The following is a 21,276-nucleotide window of genomic DNA, read 5'->3' as shown; positions in this document are numbered from 1 at the left end:
GTTGGTTTTTGTTGCTATAAGAATTTGATGTATAAATACGAGATCGAAAGGGAATAGAGAACCAAGTAGTTGACCATCTATCAAGGTTGGAAAATCACGATCACGTGGAGGAGGGTGGCCAAATTAAAGAAGTCTTTCCTGATGAGCAACTTTTTGCTATCACCTAAGACCCTCCACCATGGTACGCAGTCTACGTGAATTATCTTGTGAGTGGGGTACTTCCTCCTGAAATTGAATCTGAAGCTAGAAAGAGGTTTCTACATGATGTGAACTTCTACTACTGGGATGAGCCATATTTGTACAAGAAATGTACTGATCAATTGATGAGGAGATGCATTCCAGAAAAGGAGGTGGAATTAGTGTTATATGATTGTCACGCATCACCTTATGGGGGCCATCATTGAGGAGATAAAATAGCTACAAAGGTACTACAATCTGGTCTCTTTTGGCCTACTCTATTCAAGGATGCCCATGCATTTGTTAAGAAGTGTGACCAATGTCAGAGAATAGGAACAATCACAAGGAGGCATGAGATGCCTTTGAACAACATCCTAGAAGTTGAGCTTTTTGATGTGTAGGGGATAGATTTTATGGGACCATTCCCATTGTCTAGAGGAAACAAATACATCTTGCTAGCAGTTGACTACGTGTAAAAATGGGTGGAGCCAATTGCTTTGCCAACAAATGATGCCATGGTGGTAGCTGCTTTTGTGAAAAAGAACATATTTTCGAGATTTGGGACTCCACGTGCCTTAATTAGTGATGAGAGGACCCATTTTTGCAATCGGTTGTTGAATAACCTTCTAGCTAAATAAGGAGTTCGCCACAGAGTTGCTACAACATATCATCCTCAAACAAGTGGGCAAGCTGAGGTGTCAAACAGAGAAAGAAAGCAAATATTAGAGAAGACAGTGAGTATGAACAGGAAGGATTGGGCTGCAAAGTTAGATGATGCCTTATGGGCGTGTAGAACTTCATATAAAACGCCAATTAGGGCGTCCCCTTACAAGCTTGTTTATGGGAAGGCATGTCACTTGCCCGTTGAACTGGAACACAAGGCATACTGGGCCATTAAGAAGCTAAACATGGACCTTGAAGACATGGGCGAGAAAAGACTTTTGCAATTGAATGGGTTAGATGAGTTTAGGCTGCACTCTTATGAAAATGCTAAGCTCTATAAAGAAAAGACAAAAAGATGGCATGACAAGCATATCAAGCCGCGTCACTTTAAGCCAGGCCAACATGTATTATTATTCAATTTTAGGCTATGATTGTTCCCTGGAAATCTAAAATCGAGGTGGTCAGGTCCGTTTTAGGTGGTGAGAGTCACTCCTTATGGTGCAATCGAGTTGCAAGCTTTAAATGGTGAAAGGAAGTTTTTGGTGAGTGGTCATCGAGTCAAGCACTATTAGGAGGAATGATTAATCGTGAGAAGACCAAGGTTGTACTCGCTGATAAGTAAGCTAGACACTGCGTCGTGCCGCGATGTTAAATCAGGTGCTTATTGGGAGGCAACCTAATTTTTATTGCTTTCCTTGTTTAACTTCTTAATTTTCTTTTAGAATAGTTAGAGTTTTGCATTTTCTTTGTAGGTATAGAAATTTGAGATATAATGGTGTAGGACGTGTAAATTGGGTACATATAAGGCTCAGAGGATCGGGTTGTTTCAAAAATAAATTGCGAAAACAGCGCCCAGCGCTGCCTGGGGCGCTGGAAAGAGAATGAAAAAAACCCCAGCGGCATGCAGGGCGCGAGGCGCCGGGCTGGGGGCGGATCAGGTAAGTTTTTTTATTTTTTTATTTTTTGTTTCTTTGCTTTCTTTATTAACCCATGCTCATTTAACCCCACCCAAATACCCATTTATACTAACATTCTAACCTATCCTAATACTCATACCCACTCCCAGTCCAACTTAACCATCACCCAAACCCACCCAAACACAAAAACCAACATCAAACGTTGAAAATTTCTATAGCTTCTGTCGCGTCCGCTTCTTCCTCTCCAAATTTTCTCAGTTTTTTTTTCTCTCTTGCTCTCCTTCTCCAGTCTACAGGTATGTTCTTCTTCTTCTTCTTCTTCTTCTTCTTCTTCTTCTTCTCTTTCTTTTTGTGTTTTAATGAATAGATAATTATATACATCCCATTCCCAAAAGCCCCAATCCCCCAATTTTTTATGTAGTTCTTATGTAATTTTTATGGTGGGTGGCTTGTGTTGGTCGAAATTGTGTGACTAATGTGTATACGGAGTAGTAAACTAGAATTCCCTCTACTTCATTGAAAATTAGAAGGTCCACCATATTTCACCATTGTTGAATTAGAAGCACACACTTTATGCCCGCAAGATGTTTGCTAAAATGCTTGAAAGAGGATTTTGGTGCACCGGTGAAGTATGAGTAACCGAGTATATTTGTGTATGAATTTTGGCTAAGTGTGGGGTGTGTAGGGATGCTTTTACATGCTAGGGGGTATGTCTTTGATGCAATACATGTTCCTACACCATCTATCTTATATAATGTATATTGTAGAATCTTGTAGATTTGACTAATTTAGTATAGTCTAGTAGTTGTGAAAGGTGCGTACCATACACCTCTTGCTTAACTTAATGTGAATTCGCGTATCCATAATCAATCATTATTTGTGTGGCATGGGGAAGCCTTGAGTACCCATAGCTTTAGGGTGCAACACTTCTACATGTTGGATCCAAAATTGTGACATAGTGTACATTATGCCTTCGGTTTTAAGTGTGGGGTCATTTTATGACTTGCACGACAACCTTAGGCATATTTCTTGACAAGTTCTCACATCCATGTTTATTTGTGTTGTAGGATACTATGGATCGTGATGGTTCTAGCAAAGGAAAGAGCATTGGAAAGTCCTCCACAACCTCTCCAGTGCCCAAAAAGCGAAAGCGGGGAGAAAGCTCTCATGGCAATCCAAAGGATAACAGGTCGCCGAGGGATCTCAGCAGGTGCCATTAAGGCCGAGGCCTCATTTGGATTTGGTCGATGCTGCAGCTATTTCATAGCACAAGGACTTCATGCCATCTGGGCAGTACATTTCTGAAATTGGGATTAATACCATGACCTTAGAAAGAAACTTCCCGGAGGTACTTGGCTGGCTGCGAACTCTAAATATGCACAAGTTCTTGGAATGCCCGGGACCTGCAAACCTGAGCATGGTTCGAGAGTTTTATGCTAACTGGGATTACCAATTGGACACTTCACGTGTAAGAGGGAAGGATGTGCCGATGGATAAAGTGTCTTTATGTGACTATTTGGGGGTTGAGAATACTAATCCAAGGAGACTCCAACGATTTATCAGAAGCCCAAAATATAAGTTGATACGTCACACTCTTTGTGGCGTAGATTCCAATGCTAAGTGGATAAAGAAGCAGGGCAACATTCACCTTTCTATGGTTCGCTCCGACTTCAACAAAGCTGCTAAAGTATGATAGAATTTTGTACAAGCGAGACTCATGTCGGCGAAGCACAGCAGCGATTGCACTCGCACTAGAGTATGTGTCATTTTCTTCTTAATGATCGGTTGATCCAATAATGTGGCTGTGATTATGCTCAGTGAGATGGCCCGCACGAGATTTGGCGACAGATTAGGCGGTTCTTCTTCGGAAACTTGCTCACTTAGCATATGCTATTTCGAGGAGTGCCGGAGTACCCCGGACATGATGAGGTGGTGGAGGCACCGTCAGGGCTTATAGACATCAATCTCTATTAGAGACATCGTCAAAACGCACCCCCGCAGCCCGTATGGAGCGAGATGAGAGCTTCAATAGGTACCTTTATAACTCGATGAACATACTCATGAGCAGGGCAGGTATTACAAATGAGGAGCGTATGCATTTACGTAATGACTTGTCCAGCACGTCCAAGGAGATGTTGGGGATTGCACATGGCAGCCCTGTTCACTCGTCGGAGGACGTCAACTCTATTAAGGGCTCAAACACTGAGGATGAGGATGGAAATGGTGCTATGGGGCCCATGACTTTGGTGCCTCTAGGACCGGATGATGATGAGCCCAGAGCTACTGGTGGAGGGCATGCTGCGGAGGTGGACTCCACCTAACAGGGAGTTTTTCTTTTCACCCTACTCCATATTTCATTTTTACTTGCATCGAGGGCTATGCATAGTTTAAGTGTGGGGTGGGAGGAATACTACCTGTGCTGTAGTTATATATTTTGTATCAACTTGTTTGATTTGTTTCTTTTAGTAGTGATAGTGTAGTTAGTCTAGTGTAGTTTAGTAGCTTTAAAAAAAAGAGAAAAAAAGCATAAAAATACAAAAGAAATTTTTTTTTTTTGAAAAAAGCTCGGACTTTTCCCGACGATGGATCTTTTGGACAATTTTCTTGAGGGATAAAATTCTAATTTAAAAAAAACACCAAAAAGTTTTTTTTAGAATAGCTAGGTAGTATTCCTTGGTTTTTCTTTGGGCACCGATTCTTTTCCAAGGATGTAGCTCGAACCGGGTACTTCTTTTTTTTTTTAGGATTAGTTTAGGAAGAAACTGAGTCGCTCTGAGATACCCATGGACATGGTTGTTGCTAGCACATTAGGCTATGACATACACTGTATCTTTCCCATGTATTTGTTTTGGATTGTGAAGCCTGAGTAAAGTAAATAGCCTATTTTGTGACGCTCTCTCTCAGTTGTTTGACTTGTATGCCACATAATGCAATATTGCTTAAATTTCTCAATTATGTGCGCTTGCTCGACTTGAGAGTTGAACAGAACCGTCTTGATTGAGTCATGTGCAACATGTGTGTGAGGATTTGTGATTTTCTGTTCTATTCTCTGTATTCTAGAACTTGCCCCATGTGTTAATTGAAGCGAAATTGTAAGTTGTGCTAATCTAGGAGATGACGTAGGCATTTTCTTGCTTGATCATGGATGTGCTTGTCACATAAAAATAAAATTTTCCATTGCTAGCCCTTTGAGCCTATAGACCTTTCTTTTGGCACCCACATTACAAGTCATGCTCCTATTTTGTTCTTAATTTGATATTGATTAAACCTTTACCTCCTAAGGCACTTAGTCGCTAAAAGAAGTAAAGTGAGATATTGGGGAGTAGTTTTTGAGTGGAACCATGGAAGGGCTTGTTGGTGCACCAAAGTTGAAATAAAAAGACACTAGCCAATGAACCTTAATGTATGGAGTGTGTGAAAAAAAAAAAGAGAAAGAAAAATTTGCAAGAAAAGGAAAAAAATATGATAGTTCAAATAATGTAGAAAAATACACACCTCCAATTCACAATGATTTGTGCTAGTGGAAACATAGAAGTGCTTAATTGAAAAGAGGGTTATGTTGTATATGACAAGTGAATTGATTGAGAAGAATATGTGCTTGAATTGTGAATGTAGTGTATTAAAGTGCTTAGGAGGGTTAGTCACTATTTCTAAATGTATCATACCCGTCCCTTAACCTACATTACAACCTTAAAGTTCTAATTGATCCTAGATTTGGCTAGCTTAAATTAGTAGAGATATACACTACGGGAAAGCTTATGGTACGACCACGGGATGCATATGAACTCTTTGTGAGAGTGAACGAATTTTGTTCAATTGTGTGATATCCTTAATCTATATTCAAAAGTATATTTGAATCTGTGGACTATTTATATTCACTCTTTTGTTTGTTGGTGAGGGCACATGATCTCATGAATGATTGGTAATATTATAAACATTCTCGTTGGATAAGTGCATGAATTGAGGGTGCTTAGTGGTTGCAAGTCGGCTTTTGAGGTTGGGTGGTGACAAATAGGTTGCTGGAATTGAAATATTATACTTGGGCATACTTAAATGGGGAAAATGTGAAATTTTGTGTGTTCATGCTTGTGTGCCGGTATTGATCATAGTCAAGGGTATAGTGTGTGGTTAAAAGTTAAGATGCTCCTCTATAATTGAGACTTGCACGTAGTTGGGGGTTTATTAGATAGTCTCATTGCTCGAGGGCGAGCAAGAGTCTAAGTGTGGGGTATCGATGTTTAGCTTAAAGCATATATATTTCTATGTATATCGCCTCATATTTTACTTTTGTTTCGTGAATTTGGGATGTTAAATGCTATGATTTATTTTAATTTGAAGTGTTTTTATATGTAGGAATGATTTGGGAGCAATTGGGGGCCAAATGCGCAAAATTAGAGCCAAAACAAACATAACCAAAAAATTGTGCATTTGGGAGCCACAGGCAGCGCCTGGCGCCACTTGTGGCGCTGGAACAGGAGCTGAAAATTGGGCAGCGCCCTGGTGGGCGCCTGGCGCTATCCAGGGCGCCGTTGACGTGATTTTTATCCTATTTTGTCCGAAACACGGCTTATGCCGCCCTAGACCTACCCAACACGTATAAAAGAAAGACTAAGCCTATTTTTGAAGGGAGATACGCACTTTGGAGGAAAAATATACACAAGAAACATCCGGGAGCAAGAACATCTCAGATTTCTTCATCTTTTCTAGTATTTTCAATTATTCGAAACTTATGCAATTGTTTGCTAGTATTATAAGTGGCTAAACACCCATTGTTCTGGGGTTGTGATTTAGCCATGAATATTGTTGTCTAATGTTGACTTAACCTCGATTATAATTCACTAATATATGGTTGTTTCTTCGATTCTGTATTTAATTTCTTACTTGTTTGGCCAGCAGTTAGGTTCTATTTACTATCTATGCTATGCTTGGGAAAGCTGTGTTTAGATTAGAGAAGAATTGAAGAGATCATGATCTTAACCCTTAGGGGAAGCAAATTTGTGGTTAGGATAGGAATATACACAGTCACCGTGCTTAATTAAATATCATAATCTTAATGCGTTCTTAATAGATTGATTTTATAGGAATATAGGCGTTAATCTATTTTGAATAGGCGAGTAGTACTTCGGGAGAAGGCTATGAGAGCAATTATTGATTAATTAGCAACCATGAGTGAATTGTATGAGAGGGAGAGTTAATTAGAACACAATACGAATGGTGAATCGATCACAACCATGGAATATTTGTCTCTATTGAATACATAACAATCATTCTACTACTTGATAATTTAGTTATTACCTAGAATTGTAGTTTAGTATAATTAAGCTCTTGAACTCGAATCTAGCTTGACTGAATAACAATATTGGTGAGTTAGTGAGTAGTTGATATAAGTCTCTGTGGGTTCGACACTTGACTTATCATTTTATTACTTATACGACCACGTATACTTGCGTGTGCGTTTGGGAGCAACAACCATCTCAAGAAGGAATACGAGCATTTTCTACGAGATTCCTAAACAAAAAGTCACCTAATTTTAGGGCATAATTTCTATACTATGACAGTATAAAAAATGTATATTATCAGATCATGCATATTAAAATATTTCACTGATCGTGTATAAAGTCATTTTGACATGTAAGTAAGTCTAGTTGATGATTATGACTTCACTAACTTCGCTAGAAAATCTGATATTTCAAGATGTAATTCACATTGACTGAAAATGATGTACCCAAAACAATTGAAGTATAGACATTAAGGGCAAAATTACTGATTATTACATTTTATAAAGATGAATCTACTCTTCATCAATGCCTACAAAATAACTAAAGGGTAGTGGAAATGATGAGGTCCATTCAATCTTAACAAGAGATCTTGTATTCAAGCCCGGAAAATAAATATACTTTTGGTACAGAACACTTTCTTCCTTTAAATGAGTCATATGCATTGAGAATCTGAATTATTCGAACCAATTACCAAATGATTATATCAAAAAAGATAATTGATAATGAAAAGGGGGAAAAAAAGAGAGAACAAAATACCAAAACAAGGTATCTCACGAATTCACGATATATATTCGAAGGCAAACAAATGAAAAAAATAGACAAAAATGCGTACATATTTTTTCTAGACTCATGATCTATCCATTATTTCTGGAACTGGGCTCTCTGTAATACTTTCTAAAGATGGTTTCCACTTAGAATCTCTTCTTTCTCTTCTTCTTTTTATTTCTCCCAAAATATCCTCTAATCTTTTCTCTTCTTTGAGTTTCAACTGAAGAAATAACATTTCTAGTTCTTCTTTAGTCAAAACTATCTTTATTCTCATACTATTATTTCCTTTTTTCTCCGTTTCTTTTTTGGCCTTGAGAATTTCACTTGTTTTTTCCTCTGTTTCTAGTTCTTGATGAATACTTTCCTCTATTTCTTCCCTTCGTAAACATGCTTCCATGCAATTTCCCATTATATTGAAAACCCTAATAAATCGTTCTTTCTTCTAAGAAATTGATTTTTTTAATAGTAATTTGCTGTTTCTGAGCTGAAAGAAGAGGAAAAAAACAGCCAAACAATAATTTTGTGTGGGTGTGAGAGAGAAGAGAGAAAATTGTGAAGTGTTAACGATAGTGCATGTGATGGTGATTTGACTTTTTATAGAGAAAGAATAAACACGTATTGAATAAAATATTGTATTAGTTAATTAAAACGAGGGACTTCGCTTTTTGTTATAATCATCTGATAATTCGTTTTGCATTTAACCTATTTAAGGAAAAAAATATTTTTATCAAGGATCGTTTCATTCTCAAATCTCGAATATTACACTCTACAGTTAAAAGTTGAGGATTCTCATTTATTCGATCGCATCTTATCGTAATAGAAATTTTACATTATTTATCCATCTACAGTAGCGAACTCGTTATTCCCCGAGGAAAAAAAACTCGTTATTCCCAACTGCCACGCGTCCTTCCAGGTCATGCTAGAGCCTAAGACGTACCGTGTTGCACCACATTCATATCGTCAAAGATTTAAAAGCTTGTCTATTAAAGTTGTAAATTTGAATATGATAGTTACGAACTTTTCAAACATTTTGAAAATTGAAACGCCCCAAATTAAAATAAAAAGAGTGTTATATTAAACAAAATGTAAAGACAATATTTTTCTATCTATATAATGTATTAGTGCAGTTTGAAGTGATCAATTTATGCCTTTGACTGATATTAACTCGTAAACGTTTGATTTGTAAATATTTTCTGCATTTAATAAACACATAAAAATAAGTAAAAAAAAAAAGAAAACTTATATAAATAGTTGGTAAAAGAATTCTTATATGTTAATAAAAATTTTAACAAGAATATAGGGTTTACGTAAAAGTTACTGTGTTCAAATTCAATATTTACTTTTTCTAGCCGTTACACATAGATTATACATTAATTATATATAACTATACATATATTATATATCTATCGATCATTTTTAATTTAAAAGATAGGTGAGCGGCTATTTGAGTTAATTCTAGGAAAAATCAGAAGGAAAAAACAAAAGGTTTCCCTGTTCTAAAGGGGAAAGGGGTTGGGGTAGGGATCAGAGAGTAGGCAACGATATAAATGTCGGTATTGAGTTTCATGGAAAGAGAATACTACGTAGTTGCTATTCTAACATGTCAGATTTTGTCCCACTTAATATTTTTATATTTGTTGAATATTCTTTTCCAATAGCTAGCTAGCCTAGAGTTGCATTAGTACTACTCTGTTCCAATTTATGTGAACCTGTTTGATTGAGCATGGAGTTTAAGAAAAAAATGAAGACTTTTGGAATTTGTGGTCCTAAACAAGTCCAAATGGGGCCCAGAGTATTTGTGTGGTTATAAAAGTTTCTCATTAAGAGTAGCGTTGTAACTTTAAGCTAAATTGTTACCAAATTTAAAAAGAATTCATTCTTTTTGGAACGGACTAAAAAGGAAATATTAGAGTACTATATTTGATTTTGTCCTACTTCGTACTTTTATCTTTTTCTTACTTGAATATTCCTTTCCAGTAGCTAGCTAGCTGGAAATTGTACTACTACCGCCATCCAAGCTTTGCTTTAGTGTTAAGAACACAATACATGAAGTCATGAACGTATTCGAGTTAAATGCACGTTATGTATTTTAAGTAAAAAAGCATATAGAATAAGCATATTATTTACTGAGTTTCAAATTTTGCATAATTGGTTCCTAAAGACTTATAGGTTATATATAAAAAGAATTGCACTATTACTCTTCAATATTTAACAAACGTGCAATATTATCTAAGGCTGCACGTGACATGTAGTGATTAATAAAGTGTGTGGATTATGATAAACTCTGAGGTTCAAATTTGACAAAAACAAAAAATGTCCAAACATAAACACCACTGTCATAAAAAAATCATCCAACTTGCATCTTTTCAAGCAAGTATTCCTTGGCAATAATTCGTTATCTTACTCTTTTGATTAACTTTTTTTTTTAAAAAAAAGGAGCATTGCTTCCCCCTTGGTTATACCATTATTGAACGCAAGAACAGTTGACAATTAATTAACGCTGCAATTTCAATTTGCTAAAATATGAATGCAGAAAAGCAAAAGGCTAATCATAACAGAAAAGTCCTTTCTACGCTGCATGCATGTGATGGAGCCACATCCAACTGCAGTCCCACTTCACCTCCAAATAACAACTGTCCCTCTCTTTCCTTCCTCACATTATACACAATAAGGATTAAGGAGAGTGAGATGACTCGATAGGTCATCCAGAGTTTTAGAACTTAATTTCGTATTTAGAAGCCTCTAATAGCTTTTTTAATTTTTTTTTGATTTGCGTGCGCAGTCTAGAAGTTTTTCCAGAAAGCTTTTATGTTAAAAACTGATAAAATATGAAATTTTCCTTAAAAATTTATTTGAATTAACTTCGGTCAACGTTTCGAGCAAACAGACCCGAATCCATATTTTGGCAGTCCCAATGGGTCCATATCGTGATTTGGTACCTGGGCGTATACTTGAAATCGAATTCGGAGGTCCCTAGCTTGAGTTATTGATTTTTGTCGAAAATTAAAAGTTTAAAGGTTAATGATTTTTAAGAATTGACCGATATTTGATTTTGTTGATATCGGGTCCGTATTTTGGTTCCGGAGTCCGGTATAGGTCCATTACTATATTTATGACTCGTCTGTCAAATTTGGTGAGAAATGGAGTTGGTTTGACGTGATTTGGACGTTCGGTTGTTAAAATAGTAGTTTTAAAGTTTTCTTGAGAATTTCATTTGATTTGGAGTCCGATTCGTAGTTCTAGGCGTCATTTTGGTGTTTTGATCGCGCGAGCGAGTTCGTATGAGGTTTGTGGGCTTGTATGTATAATTGGTTTGAGCCCCGATGGCTCGGGTGAATTTCGAATAGGCTACAAATGGTTTTAGATTTAGAAAATCTGGTTTTTCTTCAGCTTCAGCTGTCATCTAGTTTCCTTCTTCGCGATCGCGAAGAGTGATCAGGGCAGGGTGGGATTTACTTCATCGCGAACGTAATGGTTGGGTCGCGAACGCAGAGTGTTAGGGGTTTTACCCTCAGCAAACGTGAACAGCCTCTCGTGAACGCGTAGTTTTAGGGACCTGGTGTTGATACCCAATTTTTCCCTATGTATTTCTTTTACATGCAAATACTTTCAGATATCATAGACATACATATATAAGTATGCCCAAGTGTTTTAGTATTTTTCCTATTTTTTAAGAGATTTTTAAATTGATTTATTGCTCAATAATTATTCCCAAAATTATCACTTTGGTGAATAACTTATTTTATTCTCATATTTATACCAAAATATAGGTAGGTTACTTTTCATATATTTTTACAAATTAATTTGGTATTTTAAAAGCTAAATTGCATATAATTGCAATTTTAGCCTCCTTTAAGATTTAATAGCATTTTATAATTATGAAACTGGTTCCAATATTTTTAAATTAATATTCATATACTATTAACGGATCCAGTGCTTTTAATTTATTTTTAATTTGCTTTCAAAATCATTTTTTACTAATTTTATAAAATAAAAAGGGAAAACTGGCTATTTAAATTTTGGCCTCAGTTCGTTTCAATTGTAGCCCCATTACATTTCGATTTTAGCCTAAAATTGACCCAAATTCAAATTCAAATTTGGACCATCCCAATTCCTTTTGACCCAACCCCTAACCCAACTCAAACGACCCAACCCGGTTCCCCACCTACCTTCTTAAATCTAGGCCGTTGATCATTCGGATCAACGACCACTATTCGCCCTACCATAATTAAACACAGGTGACTACCCTAATCCCTCATTCTCACCTGGCCCACCGCCTTTGAATCCCAAACCCTCTCAAATCCTCTCAAAAACTCTCCGAAACCCTAGCCTCCTCCTACCCCCTTTTCAACCACCGGTCACCGGAATCCATGGCTTCTCAGGCCATGGATAGTTGGTACTCACCTATCTTCACCAGTAAGCCAGGGTTGTTCGAAGCTTCGAGGCCTGACCTTGACGATTCCCTCTCCGATCTTCTCAGACCTTTGATTTCATGGCTCCTCCGGCCATGCTCCGGCATATTCAAGACTTAGGAGCCTGATTCTTGACCTCTCCGACTCAAGATCAGACCTGTTTCCAAGCCTTTCTCATTTCTAGGGTTTCTCCGAAACCCTAAGCTATTCAAGGTCCTTTCACCGTTATTTTCTTAGATCTATACTGTATCTATACTTTTCTTGCCATCTAAAGTGTTTTCCCCAAAAGTTTCTTTTCAAAATCGTTTCTCTTCGATTTTAGGGTTTCTGAAAGGATTTTTTGGGAAAAATCTTTCTGATTTTTCTTCTTCTTTACTTTATGTGTGTTTGTCCATACCCTGCTGGTGTGATTACTCTTTATTACGCATGTACTATCTTCTACCTTTTCTTTTCTGCTATGCATGTTACTCCTGTTAATCCCTGCTTAGTTTTCTTTACTCTTTTACTATGTGTATTTACCGTTAAGTTATTTGATCTTGTTTACTGGACTCTGTTCATGTTCTTACATGCTTCATCTACTTGTGTTCACGTTTGTATTATCTCCTTCTTCTGAACTTGTTTAGCTTCCGAGTTTTCTCAAATATGTTCTTCATGATTTTTCTTCCTTTGTCATTCAAACGTGCTATCATATCTATTTTGTTGAGACTCTGAAACAAATGACTTGCTTTCTCACTTCCATGTCTGATTCAATTTTGAAACCCTAGGATTTGGGGGTTTCCTTTGACGATTTTGATTTTTGTGTTCGAGTTAAGGCTACACTTTGGGACCCTGAACTCTCAGACTCACTATGAGTCTGCAAATTGAACCTGTATCTTTTTGCTTATGATTCTGAACTTCTCTTCGATCAAACTCTCTTCTAAATAATTTGACAGCCTCTTCTTGATTCACATATTTGTGTCCTTTATATATGAGAACTCTTCTTTCAAAAGGTTTTGCCAACTACTAATTGATTTCGAATTCCTTTAATGGTGTTTACTTGATTGCTACTGATTTTCCCTAATTGAACCTTTCTTTACCCTTTTTCTGACTTGGTTCATTCGAACAAAGCTTGTAGCTTTGATTTTACTGGCTATTTGATTAATTCCCTTTCCTTATTTTTCACAAACCATGTACCATTGGACTTTTGCCTTAAATAAACCCTGTGTATTTACCCTTATTATGTTACTTTGGAAAAGGTTTTAATCAAATTCTTTCCGTAATTGTCTTATGCCCATTCGAAAGCAGAATCCCTTAACCAAAGGGAGACTTTATGTGATTGATTGCAAACTATTTCCTTACCTTTTCTTACTTGTTTTCTGCACTATAAAAGGGGACTACCCTTCTACACTTGAACACACTTTGAATTGCATACTCTTACACACACACACTCAATTACAATACTCTTTCAATTCTCTACTCTCTTCTAAGATCTTTTGTACTGCTTGCTTGCAATTTGGCTTACAAGACTTCTGCTTTCACTTATTTGTTTCCCTGAAACTGGTATGTCCTTATTTTGATTCCAGCATCATCCCTATGTGTTTACTTTATAGTTGCTACACTCTTGTCTACATTCCTGTCCATGTTCTTGTATTGAATATGCTACTCTCTCTTTGCATCTGCTGTTTGTTGTGAATTCCCCATACCCCTACTCCCTTCTATATGTTTGAGTTAAGGTTTATGGCTGTGAGCACGTGATTTTTGTTTCGCACGACAATCGCTCCAAAAGAAATAATAAAATAATAATAATTGGCCCCACTGTACAAATTTTGGATTTTTTACATGGCACTTTGTTGGTTATTTGCGATTTTTGCCCATTTTTACTTTATTAAAACAAAATACAAAAAATGTGTGTGTCATGCATAATTCGAACCGTAATCCGGTCGTTAAATAGAAAATCATGAATAGGCATCTTCGTCCGTGATTTTATTTTGTTTGATTTTACCTGTTTTGAATTATTTTTAGTGTGTGTGCAAATAATTGTGTTGAGTGTGTATTTAATTTTAATTTGATTTTTGCTTAGTTTTGTTTTTTTAAAAATAAATAAGAATAATAAAAAAAAAGACCCTTTCTTCCGAATTGGGCCAATTTATTAAAATTGGCCCAAACAAGCAATGCCCAAACCAGGCCTGCCCGGTCCAGTCCAGCTGATGCCCAGAGAGTCCAAACGACGTCGTTTGGGTCGTGCCTGATCTGGGCCGTTGATCTCAGAGTGATCAACGGCCAAGATCAATTCCCCATAACCCACCAATAAACCCGACCCGTCTCACCCGGACCGACCCCAACCCTTTACCCTTGAAACGACACCGTTCCACTTAAGCCATCAGATCCAGACCGTAGATCTAGATTGATCTAACGGTTGAGATCAATCCACCCACTAACTATATAAGTTCATAACCTTACCCTGCCCCCCTATCCAATACCCCAGCCTTCGTCTCCACAGACCAGGCCCCTAAACCCTAGCCGCCCCTGTATACTTTCGCCATGAAAGCCGGCGGCATGGACGCCGGTGACCTTCCCCTTAACACCCTAGAACCCCCTTGCCATCCTAAACATGGATCTGTTAACCATGTAGTTCGAATCCCTCCCCACCTTCTCGAATCTTCATTCGAAGATTCGAGTCAAAACTCGATCTACACAGTTTAACCCCAGTTTCACACCAGACACTCCCCAGACCCCCTCGTGACCAAACCATACTTGGTTTGGTCCGAATCTGACCAGGGAAGCATGAATCCCGGATCTGAGTTTTGGAACTTTGTAGTTCTTCATCACTGGCCCATGTCCGTCCGAGCCAAAGAGATTAAGGTCTAATGGACCTTAATCGAAGTGTTTCTCATCTGAGAAACACTTCGATTAAAGTCCGTTCAGCCTTAAGAAAGGTCTGTCCAAATCCGAGTTCAAACTTTTAACTTTTCAAGTTTTAAGGTGAGTCTGCTTTCTTTCCTTTATTTGTTTTAGTCCGTGTGATTTGTTTTAAAAGTCTGTTCATATTTGTTTTAATTTTATCAACTTTTGTTTGTCCACTTTACTTGAACCTCTGTGTTTGTCTGAATCCCCCCCTCCTATTCTGATAAGGCATGTGCATTGGTTGTATTCCAAATTTGTACTGACTAACTGATTCCTCGAAGTATAATTTTGTTTAATCAGTATAAGTCGAGTCATGTGTCCCATGCTTTTGAATGTCTGATTTTTGGCTACGCTTGTGTATGTTAATGCTAATATAGTCGAGTCGACATGTGTCGTCAATTAGTTTTAGCTATCCGAACAATAACAAATCGACTTACTTCTGCTAAGCATTTGATGAATCAATTAAGAACCAGTTTTGGTTTACCTATAGCTGTTTGAATTGATCAGTAATGTAAAAGGGATGTTTGGTTTAAATTCTGAATTGGAAGGCATGTGCACTCGTGCACAACATGTGCATTGGTGCACCTCATGTGCTTTGTGCACAGCCTGTGGCCTGCATAAAGGTCTTTGTTAAGTTTTAAACAATTTGACAGAATATGCTGTCAGATATATTCTACTGCCCATACCTTGCTTTAAGTTTAAAAAGTATTAAACCTTTTACAAGTTAAGTCTGCCAGGGAATGTTGATGGAGGTTATATACTTAAAAAACTAATTGGAATCTAAAAAGGGGAAGGCACATGGGAGGGTACTGTGATATTCTAAAACAGGCTGTTAAAAGGGGTAGTGTTTAGGCTTATAAAGAGGAGGACTTGGGAGATAGAGAACGGGAGCAGATCTGAGAAAAGACAGACCTAAGAGAGGATTAGAGGTTAGAGAACCCTGAAAATTTACAGAAGAGAAATACATACACTGTGAGGATAGAAAAGAAAAAAGAAAGAGTTGACAGAAATAGAAAGAGAGCAAGAAAGAGATAAAACAGATTAGGAAATCAGAAATTTGGTCTTGTTTGTCTGAACTTCATCTATTGTCAATACATTAGGCAGTGTTGCTTCTTCTAAATTTCAATCGAGATTATTGTTAGTGTTTTGTTGCATTTGGTATATTCCGGAATTGGATTGTCTGGAGCATTGTTGCCATCACACTGTGTGCTATTTCGTTTGGCTGTTTTTTTCTTCAACTCTAGTTCCACCTCGCAAAAGAATCTTTTCTGTTGTGCTGTTCTGATTGCTGCTGCTATTCTGCTCACTATTGTTGCTGCCCTGTCCTGCTGCTATTGCTAGTCCTGTTTCTTTCTGCTGCTGATTTCCACATCTTCTTCTTCTTCTCCTTTGCATTTTCAGCATTTCCAGGTACACATTTCAAGTCCCATATTGATGTAATTAAAATAGTTGGAAAGCATGAAATGAAAAAAGGTTGAAGAAGTTCAAGTATTTGTTGTAATATTCATAGTACATTAACAGGCCTGTGAAAATTGATTAGTTTATAATTCAACAGTTCGAAAGTATGTACTGATATTCGACTGAGTTTACCCTGTTGTATTTTAGCTCGGTAGTTGTTTGTCAGTAGGGGCATGTATACTTCGTCCTTATACAATACTGCTCCTGTTTCATTTAGTCTTTTTTAGTTAAGACTAGTCCACATAAGTTTAGTTAAGTTCAACTCGAGAAGTGTTCGGATTAAGTGTTGTATTTCGTTTAGCTCGTACATGATTCCTTGTCAAACTAAAGTATTTTACTTTGCTAGTTATCCTTTAATCTAGTCCAAATAAGTTCAGTTAAGTTCAACTCAAGAAATGTTCGGATTAAGTATTGCATTTCATCAATCTCATATGTAATCTTTTGTTCGACCAAAACATTCTCGCAAGGCATGACGTTTTTTACTTTATAAGTAGTTAATCAGAAACTGACAAGAATCCGGATTAGGCAAAAGCCTATAATTGAATTAGCATGTACCTTTTCTTCTAGTTTTAGAGACAAATGCATTAGAAATGTAGCCACTTTAGGATATCCTTTCTAAAATAGAGATGAGCCTCGCCAAATAAAGATGCAAAATTGCGGGGCCCTCAATAAATAACCATGATAATTATTTAGAATTCAGGATAGGCCATTTAATAAATTTCATGGCCTTCTACAAAGATAATAACGCGTTAGATTCTTTAGGAGCGACTTTAAGTAAACTATATTCTTAAAATCGGGTGCATTGACTGTGACGTGGTTTGAGATGCATTTCTACGACGTTGCAATTCTATAAAAATAATGATAATAATAAAAGCGATTTAAACTTAATAAAAGCACATAAGACACAACATGTATTTAAATCAGATATTTAGCCATTATAACAATTTAAGCGACCGTGCTAGAACCACGGGATTCGAGGGTGCCTAACACCTTCCCTCGGGTCAACAGAATTCCTTACTTAGAATTTCTGGTTCGCAGACTTCATTTGGAAAAGTCAAAAATTTCCTCGATTTGGGATTCATAATAAACCGGTGACTTGGGACACCAAAAACCAAACCTTTCCCAAGTGGCGACTCTGAATTAAATAAATAATCCCATTTCGAATATTGTCACTTAAATTGGAAAAACTCCACCCGCGCATCTTACCCCTCGGGGCGGGCGCGCAAAAAGGAGGTGTGACAGCTCTGGCGACTCTGCTGGGGATGTAACCCAGAACCACTGGTTCAGGGTTCAAGAATTCGAGCTTAGAATAATTGTTATATTTGGCTTTATTATCTGATCTTTATTACATGTTTTTGCATAACGTGCTAAATGTTGTCTTTTACCGCTTTGATATTATCTGAACTGTATATAAACTGTGCCGAAACCCTTCTCTTCTCACCTTCGGGGAGAAGCTCGCTGGTCGAGACTCCCTATTCTGTTAGTGTCAATACCTGAAATAAGAAAGAGGTCGGACAAATTACAAAGCCGGACGATCTCGCGGGTCCCCGGTACGTAGCCCTCTCCTCGACTCGAGTTGTCCGCTCGGGTACCCAGTCGAGAACAAATACCCAGGTTACGAACCTAGAATAACTTGACTTCATGCCGGATCCCTAGTAGGAACGTTTATTTGCATCATGTTGCATTTAACTTAGGGGGCTCAACACAGGGGTTGGGTCCGTCTAGGACAGACAACCTGAAATGAAAAGACCATCCTGCTACATCTTGTTTGTTTTGCGCATTTATTTGCTTCAGATCTGCATGCTGACCGGTTTCTAAAAAGGGGAAAAATAGCAGCGTAGGGAGATAATTACTTATTTTTGGAAAAATAAAACCAATGTCCAAGTAGTGTCAAAACCTTGCCGAAATTTTTCTAAAAAAAAATGAAAACAAAAACTATCTTTTTATTGAGAGTTATTAAAAAAAAATATATAAAAATTTTTCTTTTATCGCTTTCAAAATCAAAAAAAGAAAAAGAAAAGGTATTTATTTTAAAAAAAAAATGTGTTGTTTCTTTTGTAGTACCCCTTTTATAAATTCAGACTAATAGTCCGAATATTGCCTAGAAAAGAAAATATTTTTCTTTAGTCTTTATCTTTTTTCAAAAAATAATAAAAATACTTATTCTTGATTTCTAGGTTTGTTTGATTTTCTCTATTCATGATATGCCCGAACTACGCCGGTTTGATTCTCACCGGATGTGAGATACGTAGGCAACCCTCGTCGGGTTCAACCCCATTTTTGCTAAAATAGCCAAAATCAATAAATATATAAAAAATGTGTCAAAGAGTCGTAAATAAATCGGGTGACGTTGTTTTGTCATAAATAGCCGAATGTTCCTGAAAGGGACGCCGGAAGGCTGACTTTGTCTAAATAGCCACCTTTGGGTCTTATTTAGCATTTTTACCCAGTAGACCCACACAGCCTTAAAATCTTCATCCCCGAAGTGTTTAAAGGCCGTGTTCAAAACTTGATCCCCTCTGTAAAAATATTTTTGAGTCAGTCATTCTTGTTAAAATCACCTTAATAAATGTGCAGGATGAGCACGATGCAAAATGAACATTTTTCAATAATGACCAAAATCCCTGTCAAGTTACGGCTATGGTGGAATGATCTAGGTGTTGAAGGACAAAATGAGGTTAAGAAATATCTGAAAGGTCTTGTGGGTCTGTTGGAAATCCAACCTCGGGGAGATATCATAAGGGCTTTGGTTACCTATTGGGACCCGGCGCACAATGTTTTCCATTTCTCTGATTTTGAATTCACCCCGACTTTGGAAGAAATGGCCGGATACATCGGGAATGCTGAGCTTCCCTTGAGGGAAAAATACTTGGTCGCCCCAAGAGTCGTCACGGTACATCGGTTCCTGGATTCATTGAAAATACCTAGAACAGTCCACAACCCGGATCTAGCAGCCGGATTCTGTACTCCATGCTTCATATATGATAGGTACGGTCACGAGGGGGGATTCAATAATCCAATCAACAAACTGTGCAGCAAAGGAGTTCGTCAGAAGTGGGACGAGCACAGACGGGTAGCGTTCATGATAATGTTCCTAGGTCTTCTGGTATTTCCGAGGAAAGATGGAAACATTGATTTGAAGATATCTGGGGTCGTCAGCACTTTACTCACGCAAAGTGACAGTACTCTCGCGCCAATGGTGGTATCTGACATCTTTCGAGCTCTCACAGCTTGTAAAGCTGGGGGAAATTTCTTCGAAGGTTGTAACTTGCTCCTACAGATATGGATGACCGAGCACCTCTGCCATCATTCCGAGATTTTGAGCCATGGTTCCCCGGAAAAGACCCGCATAGAAGAATCTTACGCGAGAATCAAAGAGATCATTTGGCCCAAAGGAGTCCTGGCATGGACCTCGTTCTTACAAGCTCTTACTGCCAGCCAAATACAATGGACGTTGGGATGGTTGCCTTTTGATGAGATCTTATATATGTCGGCAGCTAAAACTCATTTCTTGCTGATGGGGCTTAAGAGCATTCAACCTTACGCACCCGGCTGAGTTTTGAGACAGTTCATTTCTTAGCACTCAAGCAGTCGAGATAAGTCCTAACGGACAGTTCCCAGAAGCAAAGATTCGCCAAATCTGGAACGAGGGTCAATATTTGAAATCAGATACTTGCGTGCGGGATCTCGCCAAAGGAGAAACGGCGCCAGGTTACCTTGCATGGTATAGAAGGGAACTCGAGCATGAAAGGCCAGCTAAGAGACCCCACATCCGGAATTTCACCGACTCATCGCAAAGGCATTGGGATTGGGTAGCAAAGGAAAGAGGCTATTGTGCTGAAATCAGCAGGTTAAAGCAACAAGTAGAAGGCATGAAATACGAGCACAACGTGCAAATTGCTACCGATCTAGGAGAACGGAACAGGTTAATTCAAGAAAATGAAATGCTCAGAGCCCAGATCAAACAGATAAGGTTGGATGCAGATAAACAGCCAAGGCGTCGATCAGACGAGCACCTGATAAAAAGGCTAAAAAGCGAGATCAGAGAATGGCAAGATGGTTTGGAGAAATCTGAAAACGTCATAGCAGAGCTCAAAGCACAGTGGGATACAAGAGCAGATAAGCATCGTCGATACCTGAATCAATTGGAAGACGACCACGAAAAAACTATTGCTAAAATAAAGAGAGAGATGGCTGCACTTGAGATCAAAGCGGTTAATCAGGCCAAGAATTTCCAAATTGAGAGCAGATACTGGTGCGACTCAATAGCCTAGATGAAGTTGGAAGTACGGCGACTAAAGCATCAGCATGTACAAGATGCTCAAGTCTTCGAGATATGCAGCAATCAGATAAAACGCCTGCTCGTAGAGAAGAAGCAAACCAGAGATAGGATCAAGGCTATTGCCCATGCCATCACCAGACGATGTCTACGATGTGAGAACATGTCCAGCGTTACCGTCCTCTCGGCAGTAATGGGTTATGTCAAGCAGACTATGCACGAGCTGGAGCAACTTGAGAAGGATATCACGCCTAAGGCCGCGGCGAGGCCGAACGATGCCCCGCGGAAACCAATTTTTAAAACCATAATGCACTCATAAGTCAAATCTGTATCTTAGCACTTTCCGCCTGGGTGATTTTTAGTCTATTTTTTGAGTCTAGTTTTATTTTCAAAGTTTGCTCTTTCTTTTGCAAAATGTAGCTTGTAATAGAACGTTTCAA

The 21,276-nt window shown here is 38.0% G+C and overlaps 1 protein-coding gene across 1 annotated transcript; it reads right to left on the bottom strand.

The window, feature by feature from the left end:
• Positions 1–7,883: 7,883 nt before the first annotated feature.
• On the bottom strand, positions 7,884–8,213 carry LOC142162193 (uncharacterized). Its single transcript, XM_075218515.1, has one exon. The coding sequence runs from the start codon at positions 8,211–8,213 to the stop codon at positions 7,884–7,886; it is 330 nt and encodes a 109-aa protein (XP_075074616.1).
• Positions 8,214–21,276: the final 13,063 nt, after the last annotated feature.

The sequence above is a fragment of the Nicotiana tabacum genome, chromosome 7 (genome assembly GCF_000715075.1).
Source record: "Nicotiana tabacum cultivar K326 chromosome 7, ASM71507v2, whole genome shotgun sequence".
Classification (NCBI taxonomy): Eukaryota; Viridiplantae; Streptophyta; class Magnoliopsida; order Solanales; family Solanaceae; genus Nicotiana; species Nicotiana tabacum.
Note: the sequence above shows the minus strand (reverse complement) of the source record. Positions and strands in the feature narration are given on the sequence as shown.

Bases quoted from the DNA above. Each gene is read 5' to 3' on its own strand.
- LOC142162193 (XM_075218515.1), bottom strand. From the start codon at position 8,213: ATGGGAAATTGCATGGAAGCATGTTTACGAAGGGAAGAAATAGAGGAA.